General features: G+C 39.8%; 1 protein-coding gene across 1 annotated transcript in view; it reads left to right on the forward strand.

Moving 5' to 3' along the window:
* foxk1 (forkhead box K1) overlaps window positions 1-12,631 on the forward strand; it is a 49,037-nt gene that overhangs the window by 30,511 nt on the left and 5,895 nt on the right. Inside the window, exons 3-5 of the mRNA XM_063012586.1 lie at window positions 8,873-9,029; window positions 10,435-10,581; window positions 12,349-12,542. Of these exons, the coding sequence (XP_062868656.1) occupies window positions 8,873-9,029; window positions 10,435-10,581; window positions 12,349-12,542 (498 nt within the window). The remainder of the gene's footprint in view (window positions 1-8,872; window positions 9,030-10,434; window positions 10,582-12,348; window positions 12,543-12,631) is intronic.

Raw genomic sequence — 12,631 nt, forward strand, 5'->3', positions numbered from 1 at the left:
AGAAAATCTATGGGGTATTGTGAAGAGGAAGATGCGATACACCAGACCCAACAATTCAGAAGAGCTGAAGGCCACTATCAGAGCAACCTGGGCTCTCATAACACCTGAGCAGTGCCACAGACTGATGGACTCCATGCCACGCCGCATTGCTGCAGTAATCCAGGCAAAAGGAGCCCCAACTAAGTATTGAGTGCTGTACATGCTCATACTTTTCATGTTCATACTTTTCAGTTGGCCAACATTTCTGAAAATCCTTTTTTTGTATTGGTCTTAAGTAATATTCTAATTTTCTGAGATACTGAATTTGGGGTTCATTAGTTGTCAGTTATAATCATCAACATTAAAAGAAATAAACATGTCTACTGTAACTTTTTATACATATTTTGCTTATATTTAGTACATGTTTAGTTTTTAATAATGAAGTGCAATATTAAAAGGTATGGTTTGTAAATTTAATGTGGATACATGCACAAGTAAATTAATGCATGTTTTCCCCTCTTACTGTGTATTGTGATTGAAACCAGACTCTGATTGTGACAAATATGTGTTTATTTTTTTCTGTTTGTTCGGCTACATTGACTTGGCAGGGAATGTATTTTCATTTCTCCATGTGTTCCAGTGTTTTATTTACCATGCATGTGTGGAGAGGCTGTCTGCCCCCGGTGGCCGACATTGTCTCTGCACAGCATGTGACTGTGAGGGGTGTGTGTAGGCGTGCGTGTGTGTGCTTCTGTGTGTGTGTGCTCGTGTGTGTGTGTGTGTGTGTGTGTGTACACGCCTGCCATATATGGCATTAGCAGAGCTTTGCAGGCTCTGATTGGTGGAAGAGATCGTGTTGTGGTGTGGAGTTTTGAGCCAAGGATAGTTTCCGTTTTCCGTGGGCTCATAGGACCCCCCCCCCCCCCCTCCACCTTGGCCAGCCTCTACACCCAAAACAAACAGCATGCATGCTCTCTGTCCTTCCTGAATTTTCTTCTACCCCCCTCTGGCTTGAGCAAAGGTTTTCTTTTATCAGCCGGTCTGACTAGTTTTCCACTGTTGCGGATGTGTTTCTTTTCTTTTGTAGCATGCACCTTCAGTGCACAAGCTAGCTGGGGTTTTTTATGGCCATTTGGGGAAACTGGGTCATGGCCTGAACACATGACCAAACGACAGATGTGCTTAGTAAAAAAATTATACACGTGCATAATCTTATGCCAAAGTTTCGACAGCTTTTATTAAATTCCAGTTTTATTACACTGATTTTATAAATGACACAAGTTCACATCTTAATAAACTAAAAAGTGGGAACACTGAGCGTTAGGAATACCCTCGACAGTGCACCTTTCCATCGTAGGGCTTCGGGGACACTCCCACCCGCCCCACAATCAGTTGCGTCTGTGTAGATGCCCGGTCGGTTGATAGCACCCTTGACATTCATACTCGGAATGTAATAGATTGTCACCTAAGTGTACTGTATGTGTGTATAAAGCATTTTATAAAGCGTGTGAGCTAGCTTCGAATGACTGTAGTTTAATAGCAGTGAATAAAACCCCCCTTTTATACTATTTACTATTTGTTTTTAGCCTGAAATGTGTATTTGAGTCTGATAGAAATTATAGTTGGGTCCTAATATTTAAATGACATTGAATCTACACTTACTATTACTGCTATTTTATGGTTCTTTTGATGTAGTACTTTTTAATATTCTAAATAATTCAGTGTGACATACAATATCTGGCCATGAGAAAGAGGGAATTTCCATATTTACAGTAATTTACCTCTGGATCCAGAGCAGCTGAAAAGTTGGCAGTCATTGCTGAATTAAATTGCTGCTAGCCTTTTTGAAAACATTTCAGAGCACCTTAGAACCCTAAAAAGTCTTATAGAATATTTCTACCTTTCCATCGTAGGGCTTCGGGGACACACCCCACCCGCCCCACAGCCAGTTGTGTCTGTGTGGATGCCCGGTCGATTGATAGCACCCTTGCCATTCGTACTCGGAATGTAATAGATTGTCACTTAAGTGTACTGTATGTGTGTATAAAGCATTGTATAAAGAGTGTGAGCTAGCTTCGAATGACTGTAGTTTAATAGCAGTGAATAAACCCCCCCTTTTATACTATTTACTATTTGTTTTTAGCCTGAAATGTGTATTTGAGTCTGATAGAAATTATAGTTGGGTCCTAATATTTAAAGCCTTGTTTGTTTAGTTCTTTTGAATAAGTTAATAATCAACTCAGTCTGGTCTGTTAATCATTAGCTGTGGTAATATTTTGGCATTGATAATGTAATAATAAAAAATAAAGCTTAGAGCTGGAGTCTTTAGTTGGATGTTTGTTGACCGACACTCGGAGATCACAAGGAGGATGTTTCCAAATGACTAATAACCTCTCTAAATTCAGCATGTTGGTCAGGTTTTCACACTCTTTAGGCCACATGGTGAACATTTGGTCAGCTTGTCTGTGCTAACTGATACAAAACATGAGGCTTCTTGTTCTTGTTTTAAACTATATAACGAAGGATAAACCAGTATTACCCTCTAGTGGTTGGCATATGTACATATCATTAGCAAACCGCGACCCTTAACCTCAGCCCTCTAATGCCAACAGTCTTGGCTAACAAGGTACCACCTCGTGAAAGCTTATAATGCCTAACCTCGTTGATTTATGTTATTCTAAAAACCAAAAGTACACTGATAATCAAATCAATCACATTCATACTGGCCATTTTGGCCATACTCAAATAAATGCTCATCAAAACCCCAAAACGTTCAGTATTTGATCATGCTTTCTTTTCACTGCAAAACAAAAACGTGCAGTAAATCACAGCACTGCGACCCATACCCACAACAAAGAAATACACAAACATAAATTATATTACATAATCACTACTTACGAATATAAAGAAGCAAAAATTAAGTTGACAGTTTTTTTAAATATTTTTATTTATGCATTTTCTCCCAACTTTTTTTAAGCGTATCCAATTACCCAACTGCGTTATGCTTCCTCTCTACTGATGCCGATCCCCGCCCTGATTGAGGAGAGCGAGACTGACACATGCCCCCCCAGCCAGCAGAGGTCGTAATTGCCTCAGTTCTGAGGAGTCCCTAGCCGGCTACCACCCTGTATAAACAACAGCCAATTGTTGTTCATGTAGGCGCCCAGCCTAGTCGGATGGTAGAGCCCTGGGGCGCTACCGTGTTTTACCGCTGCACCACCTGAGCGCGATCAAGTTGACAGTTTTCAGTAAAATATATACTTTGCAGAAATATTAACTTAACGGGTCCGATTTTAAAATGCATGAGGGTCATGCCTACGTGGCTCTGTAGTCCGATAATGTTAGCAGCGACAGAGCCCACCCATTTAGAGGGTCAATTTTACTGTCTTTTATTCAATTGCTTTGCTATAGCTGGACCACCAAACATAGCACAACATTTGTATTAGCAGCAGTAGATGGTGGGGTTCTTTCATTGGACCCTTTATTATCAAACGCAGATTGAATAGGCAGGTATAAAAAATTTATTTGCTTAGATTTGTATTTGAAATGTTGATTAAATGTTGTATTTAAAGTGTTTAAATGTTGATTGTCAAACTATGAGTAGGTAAAATAAAATTATTGTTATATATTATTGTTATATATATATATTATTTTTAGGTTTCCTTCTGGTACATATGCACCATTAGTAACAGGTCATCTTATAATAGAAGCCTGACTATATCTGGGGCACTCATGTGGAACGGCATTAAATCATGCTAACCCACTATGAATGAATCCTTGAAAGCACAAGATCACAAAATTATGTCTATATGAAAATCAACCTATGATCAATTAATAAGAGACTGGAATCGATTTGAATTTTAAGGCCCAAGTGTGAAAATATCTTCAGATGATAAACAATATTGTGTTCAGCAAAGTAGTTGTCATTAACCCTTTACTTAAACAAATAACAAAAAATAATAATTATTACTATTATTACTATGATATTCATATATACTTAATTAGGTATGCTCTAAAACCAAGTGCAGTGGTACCTTGTTATTCGACATCCGATAAACTCGAAAGCTTTGAAACTTCGTCGAGAGATTTGTACCCTTATACTCGACATGAGTGTGCCTGCCATTTTGTTCAGTGCTCGGCTTGAGCGATGCGGTAGAACGTCATCAAAATGCGAATATGAGATGAATCTGCATTTGTGTGGAATAACAAATTCACTCTGAAAGCATCCACATGTATCTGTGTTTAGCTGGATTTTCCTCCTATTTCACTTTTAAACTTGTGCTATAAGCTCGGGGTGCTGAGAAATGGTGAGAATCAGCTTTTAAGAGAAGTAAGTAAGTTAAAGAGCAGGTTCTATTGATTTTAACTGTTTATGATTGTATTTCAGTGTTTTTCTATTATACTTGTGTTATTTTCAGTGTATAAGTTAAAAACAACCCCATTATCTTACACAAGCCTAAAATATATGCAGTTCCACAGGACCATGAAACGCATTAACAGGTTTCCCCATACATCCTTATGGAAAAAATACCTTGAAACTCAACGCCTTTCAAACACCACTTCCAGAACCAATTGTCGTTGAGTTTTAAGATACCACTGTAGCTCAATCATCAGCAGTATTTACATTTAACTGTCAGCATCAGTAGAATCGTAAAATTAAAATAGTAACAATAGCCAGGGTGACTTTGTGTCCAGAGTCTTCTGATCAAGTGTTCTCTCTGGTTACTTTTCCAGCGTAGTCTCAGAACAGAATGGCATTTACTGGGCATCATACACTCGCTTACTCACCCTGCACATAATGCAACATGTTTTCAAAGAGAATTGGGTCTAAACTGCAGGCAGGACAGGCTAGCACCAGCACTTTTGTGTTATGTATTCATGCTATTGTAAAACATGCAAAGTGTGGTTAATGATGTTAAAAAAGCATAAACATCCCTGAAAATAACGTTATATAGAGGGCAGCAAATGTTTCTCCAAAATGTATAGACACCTGTCATTGCTAACAGTGCATACTGTTGTGAATATGTGAATGTTATTGAAGTCAAAGGCACTAACACACATCCATTTCATAATGGACACAGGCTTTTAAAAGCTGGAAACGTCTGAATAGCTGTTTTTTTTTGCCCAGAGAACATAACGTCTGTTATGTTCATTAAGTTGTTTTTGTTCCATTTGTAAAAGGTCAGCTCTTACAACCATAATACACATTTTAGTTGTGTGTCTGTCCATTTCAGATGGGCCTGAGCCAGTTGAAGTCTGCCTTGTTTCTACAGTTTGTCTTAACTTGCTAAGCAAGCCGGTTTTGTTAGACCTGCCATCTAAAATATTACAGGTCACGGCCATGCAGTAATGGTTTAACTTGCCCACCTATGGCCAGACTCCCCAGTTCACTCTGGCAATTCACCTACTCTCCCAAAATCATTATGTATTATTATTATGTATACGCTGATCAGCCATAACATTAAAACCACCTCCTTGTTTCTACACTCACTGTCCATTTTATCAGCTCCACTTATCATATAGGAGCACTTTGTAGTTCTCCAATTACTGACTGTAGTCCATCTGTTTCTACATATCTTTTTAATCTGCTTTCACCCTGTTCTTCAATGGTCAGGACCCCCACAGGGCCACCACAGAGTAGGTATTATTTAGGTGGTGGATCATTCTCAGCACTGCAGTGACACTGACATGGTGGTGGTGTGTTAGTGTGTGTTGTGCTGGTATGAGTGGATTAGACACAGCAGCGCTGCTGGAGTTTTTAAATACTGTGTCCACTCACTTTACACTCTATTAGACACTCCTACCTAGTTGGTCCACCTTGTAAATGTAGTCAGAGACGATCGCTCATCTATTGCTGCTGTTTGAGTTGGTCAACTTGTAGACCTTCATCAGTGGTCACAGGATGCTGCCCACGTGGCGCTGTTGGCTGGATATTTTTGGTTGGTGGACTATTCTCAGTCCAGCAGTGACGGTGAGGAGTTTAACAACTCCAGCAGCATTGCTGTGTCTTATCCACTCATACCAGCACAACACACACTAACACACCACCACCATGTCAGTGTCACTGCAGTGCTGAGAATCATCCACCACCTAAATAATACCTGCTCTGTAGTGGTCCTGTGGGGGTCCTGATCATTAAAGAACAGAGTAAACGAAGGTTAAAAAAGTATCTAGAGAAACAGATGGACTGCAGTCAGTAATTGTAGAACTACAAAGTGCTTTTATATGATAAGTGGAGCTGATAAAATGGACAGTGTGTATAGAAACAAGGAGGTGGTCATAGTGTTATACCTGATATACAATATAGTGAAATACATATACTATACTGGTGCAGTTACAGATGTTTTATCTTTGACCCGATTGCTTTAAAAGTTTTTTGGAATTGGGCCTTCAGTTGGACAGCTTCAGGCCTGAACTTCAACCCCACATGCTGGCTGTTTCTCCTCCTCTAGACAATGGCCTTCTTTCCCATGAAACTCTACTCTCCACCCACATACAGCAATGCTGGCTACATAACGATAACAACAACAACACTGACCCTGCTTTGCTCTCTCTCTGGCAGCCTGCTACGCTTAGGTTGCCAGCCATTAAAATAGTGGAGTGGTGGGGCATGCCCTGGTGACAAATATAACAGAGACATAACAGAATCTCATTCCGGATTATTTTAAATGACCTTTAAGCAACACAGCCGTGATTTGATGAAGGCTATAATAAAATCCAGATTCTTCTAATACATTGTTAGGGTTTGAGCTAGTACCCAGTCATTTTGTGCAAGAGCGAAGAGAGAATAGGATTCTCATTACACAAAAGTAAACCTGTATTAACTTGGATTGTTAAACTGTTAACAGTAAATGAAGGTATTACAGCATTTAGTAAGTCTTCCACACAGGCCTGAGGAAACAGAAAGACTTGCAAACATCCTGCCAGATTTAAAGCAAACACGTTTGTATATGTAGTCATTTTTAAAGCCTTTGAGCCATCTGCTGGTCGGTCCTTTGAACGTCTTTTAGCTTATTTTTTTAAGTAAATGCCAGCATGGAATAAAGAGGGTTTTTATGTATTTAGCCATCTTTAGTAACAGCTTCATCTTGATCAGGGTCACAGATGGTCTAGTACTAGTCAAAAACACTGCACACAAGGCAGGAATATATTCTTGATATGCCAACATTCATTCAACCGTCCACTCAGTCACACCGAATTGCAGCTTTTAATGCTGCAGGTTTTTGGATATGAAAGGTAACAGAAGTACCCGAAAAAACCCATCGAAATACAAGGAGAAAATTGCAGAGCAGGGGCATGGTTCATGCCACACACATACTATCAGCTGTGCTCCCAAGCCTCCCAGAAATAGAGCAAATATTAGTAATACTGTTGTACTCAGATAAAAGCAAATGAACCATGAAGAAACAGGTCTTCCATGAATTAAAAGCTGCTGGTGCAGAATAAAGTATGTTCACAGTCCAGCAAGCTTTACATCGACCTATAGGCTGTAGCACAAACAGGAAACCAATTTGACTTAAATTTGTTGCTAATTGACTGGACAAAAAAGCAAAAACAAGGGCTTATTTTACCAGCCCTTGGCAATGTAAAGCTTGCTTGACTACAGACAGTGTGATGCATGTTTCAGAAGTCCCTAATTTATCACAAACTGTGTACATTTGTGACATTTTATGGACACAATCCAAACAACTGTGGCAACCTGGTAGAACCAGCAACCTTCTAATTATTAATACCTTATCAGTACCTTAATTTATGTGCTATAACTCCCCTATTCATTGGTCCTTATAATAGATCTGACCATTCAGATACATTTTCTTTCACTGTTAAGTAATGGGTGCAGGTAAATTATGTAAATGGGCAGCACGGTGGCTCGGTGGGTAGCACTGTCACCTCACAGCAAGAAGGTCCTGGGTTTGATCCCCAGGTGGGGCGGTTGGGTTCCTTTCTGTGTTGAGTTTGCATGTTCTCCCCGTGTCTGCGTGGGTTTACTCCGGGTGCTCCGGTTTCCTCCCACAGTCCAAAGACATGCAGGTGAGGTGAATTGGAGATACTAAATTGTCCCTGACTGTGTTTGATATAACCTTGTGTAATGAGTAACTACCGTTCCTGTCATGAATGTAACCAAAGTGTAACTGCCCTGTTTAGTGGTTCTTATAATACATCTGACCATTTAGATACATTTTCTTTCATTATTAGGTGATAGCTTAGATTTGCTACCTAGTAAAAAGACCACTGCTCAATGTGTGTTTTAATGGGTGCGGGCAAATTAGCCCCATTTAAATGGGCACCAAGGAATCACCAGCTTTAGGCAATCATATTCACTAAAGAAGAATTAGGAGGTCATGTCACAAATAAGATGACCTTATAGACACCAACAAATTAAGAATCTAAATTGTTGACCCAGCAGATTTTCAGAAACCAACTATAAATGTTTTGGATGAAGAATGTGTGTTTTTAAGTATTTCAGTGAGCAAGTGGCACAAAGCCGTCTAGAGGTAGTTTAGAGTAATTAATCCACCTTTTTATGTTTTTGGAATGTCTTTTATTACTGCTGTTAGGTTTTTATTACAATGGGCTTAATAAAGTGTACTCCATATAATAAAGTGTATGTCATTCTACAACATAAGAAAAACTAACATCAACTGAGATGACAAACAGGACAAATGTCTGGTAATAGGAAAGAGAAATAAAAAAGCTATATACCTTTAATGCGCCCATTTATAAGCAAATGATGTGCCTATTGCTTCAGGACTGTAGTGGTGAAACTAGAAGACAAATCATCCAGTAAACACAACTACTGCTTGCAGTGACTTATTTTTAACAGTATAGTCTTTATGTCCTCAAAAGTTGCCTCTTGATGTGCTGTATTTTTTTTTATTATTTTTTTTTTCAGTGTGCCTAATTCCTGTCCAGCAAGTCCTCGGGGTGCTGGATCCTCAGGCTACCGATATGGACACAACATCACCTCAGACCTGCAGCTTGCCGCAGAGTATGCAGCCAGGGCTGTATCAGAGCAGCACAAGGAGGCTTTAGACAGAGACAGTCCAAGGGTAGGAAGCCCACTCTTTAACACCAGTAGGATGGTAGCTGTTTTTTCACTGACAAGGTGCTGGTTCTGGAACATTTTTTGTAATTAATCAACTTGACATAAAATAATATTATTTGTCCTCAATCAATATTTATAAAAGAAAATATTCTGTAGGAAAGCCTCTATTCAATTTTGGGGAAAATGTGTAATTTCACAGACCTTGTTTTTCAAAAAATTACAGATTTCACAGATTTTTAAAGAAAAGTGCTGCATTTCATGGTAGTTATTAAATTACACTCATAAATTGTATAACAGAATAAATGTAAGCTACAATACACAGAACAGCTTACCTTAATAGTTGAATGGAAATCTAGAACATCCAGCAACAGTCTCAAATATGAAAATTCTTGTCCGTGTTTTGATCCCCCTCCCTCTGCGTCCACAGAATTGGTTGGGAGTTTTCCAAACTCAGCTACTCGAGTAGTGTTTTTAGACTTTAGAGTGCTTTAGACTTTGACATCTTGGATGGCTCATTTCACGGTCCTTGGCGAGATTTCCTTACCCATAGGAGAATGGTTGTGTCCATACAAATATATAGTATACTGTATGTATATATAAGCAAATGCACAAAAAAGTGCTCCATGGACACACACCCCTTCTTCCCCGCTCTTCTTTTTGCATTGTTCCAATTTGGATACACCCAATTTTCCAGTTCACACTGGCAACTTTTGCCTCACAGGCCACATGTGATGTTGCTGCCTCTCTTTACACATGCCGACACAACTTTCTCCTGGCACCAGTGCTGTGAATTCTTATATCTGAGAGCCAAACACTGCAGCAAAGGTCTAGTGGACAGTGAATTAAAAGCTGCTGCACAACATGACATGTCAAAAAAGCCTGTAAACGAAACGACAAGCTAATAAAGATAAACTTACTTTGTCCTGCAAAGTAAAAAAGAGGAAAAATAGAAATACTTAAGAGCTGCCCTTACAGAAAGAATTAAGACCGGGGTATGAGGCACCTCACCTAGAAGACAGTGGTCCAAACGGCGTGTGGAAGTAGGAAACTCCTCTCTGACGACGTTTGCGGAAGGCCTGCTCCACCAGTTTGGCCTCGGATGAGGGGTCCACGCGCCAGAACGAGCCCTTCCCTGGCTCTTCCTGTGAGCGTGGTACAACTAAGGCTACTGTAAGATATGCAAGGACTGAACCTATTTTTAATGAAATGGCACAAGCCAGTTTGAGAGAGATTACATTCCGGCCACACATCTAGACCAGTTACCTAAACCCGCTCCATCCACAGCTTTGCCACTGCTTGGTTTGAATAAAAACCTGTGGTCATAGATTCTTTACGTAAGAAAATAATTGCACCTGGTATACTGTGATGTTCATGTTCATTTAATAATAGTTCATGTTTTTGTCTTCTAGGATGAGTCCAAGCCCCCATACTCATATGCACAGCTGATTGTGCAGGCTATTTCATCAGCTTCAGACCGACAACTGACACTAAGTGGAATCTACTCTCACATCACCAAGCATTACCCCTACTACAGGACTGCCGATAAGGGCTGGCAGGTCAGTGTTACATTTAGGCTTTGTTCACACTGCAGTGGCCTATAAAAGTGGCCTAAATCCAATTTATTTTTCTCGTAGGTGACACAGATGTGTCTTTTTAATGACAATCACTTGAGCCACTTTCATATGCAGTAGTGAAATCTGATGAAGTGGTACTAAAATTTGCACCTTAGCCTAAACAGCTACATCAGAATGTATGTGACTTTAGAAATAGAATTACGTCATTTAACTCCTATTTTACGGAGAGCTGTATCACGTGTGGAGAGTCCCACTATGCTCACTGCAGATCATTCACCACTCGTGCAGATGCCTTGACTAGCTAGCAGAGGTCATGTTCCTCCCTCAGGCACAACCAACTGTGCCTGTTGGACGTCCAGACAGGTCGATAGCACAGCTGAGATTTAAACTTGAGATCCCAGCAGTGGTGGGCTAGTGAGTTTTTTTGCTTGTATCATTTAAAAAAAAAAATTTTTAATAATTTATCACTACGTTAAAGTTAATACAATTAAAAATTAATACATGACACAAATAATGCATACATTTAGACAAGTAAACATAGATTAAATGATAACAATTAAATATCATTTAACCAGAAAAACAGCTAAGTTCTGGTAATACCATTGCTATCCTGTTGAGAAAGCTCTGCCATTCATTTTGCTGCTTTGCCACTACCCTTTGAAGCCTTTCACTGTGCTTAAATGTTTATTTGAATTAAACTTCGACCCGGTTTATCAGTCACCTTTTAAGGCAATCAGGTGGCGGTGGTGCAATGGTAAATTACACTAGCCCACTACGGCTGGGATCCAGGGTTTGATTTCCCAGAGGTTCTGTCAGCTGGTCAGGCATCTACATACAGACATGAATGGCATTTCTAGAGGAGAAGGGGGGTAGCTGAGGCCCCACGATGAATTGGCGTCTTGTCCAGAGTGTGTTCCTGCATTGAGCCCAGTGATTCCGGGGAAGCCAGACATGGGGCAATACTGACCAGGATAAAGCAGTCGTAAAACATGAAAATAAGATGAAAATGTAAATACAGTGGAACCTTGATTTAACAGACTAAAAGGGGGGAGCACTGGTTCGTAAAATGCAATTGTCTGAAACAGTGAGTCTTTTTTTTTTTTTTCAAGGGGTGTGAAAATATACAAAATCACAGCACTAAGGTCCCAAAAAGTGCTAAACATGCATATATGACAAGTCTGTAAAGAAACATTAATATTGGTGTACTGTACTACTGGGGATAAATTTCATTCACCTTGTGTGGTAGAGATGTTTTTTTTTGGCTGTGATTGTATATTAGAGACTCAGAGTATCTGTTACTCTGCTGGTAGCTACTGGAGTCATAACTGAGTGCTAGAACTGCAAAAATGAAGCATAAAACACTGAGAAAAAGGTGAGAACGAAGCAAGCCTCCCTGACAAAATAAAACCCATCATTCATGTAAACGAAGAGATGTTGCTGGCTAGCGGACGATTACAGAACTACTGGTCTTGGTACGCTTATCACGGGAATTTTGAACAATTGGACCGGACATTTAGTTTTACAGATTTTGTCTGTTAAATCTAAAATTTGTTAAATGGAGGTCCGTTAAATCTAGGTCCCACTGTATATATATTTGCTATAGTAATATTTAAGTTCGATTAAAATGCTTTTTTGCTAATGTTGGTCTAATTAGAATGTGGATCAAGGGCTTATTTAAATGTATAGTATAAAAATGTGAACGCAGGGTTAGACAGAAGCATCTCTAAGCATCTGGCTATTTGATTGCAGAACTCAATCAGACACAACCTGTCGCTGAACCGTTACTTTATCAAAGTGCCACGCTCACAGGAAGAGCCAGGGAAGGGCTCGTTCTGGCGCGTGGACCCCTCGTCCGAGGCCAAACTGGTGGAGCAGGCCTTCCGCAAACGTCGTCAGAGAGGAGTTTCCTGCTTCCGCACGCCGTTTGGACCACTGTCCTCCAGGTGAGGTGCCTCATACTTCTCAGCACACACACTTGAGACTCACACTCTCACTCTGTAAGGGCAGCTCTTAAGTATTTCTATTTTTCCTC

The sequence above is a fragment of the Trichomycterus rosablanca genome, chromosome 2 (assembly GCF_030014385.1).
Source record: "Trichomycterus rosablanca isolate fTriRos1 chromosome 2, fTriRos1.hap1, whole genome shotgun sequence".
Taxonomy (NCBI): Eukaryota; Metazoa; Chordata; class Actinopteri; order Siluriformes; family Trichomycteridae; genus Trichomycterus; species Trichomycterus rosablanca.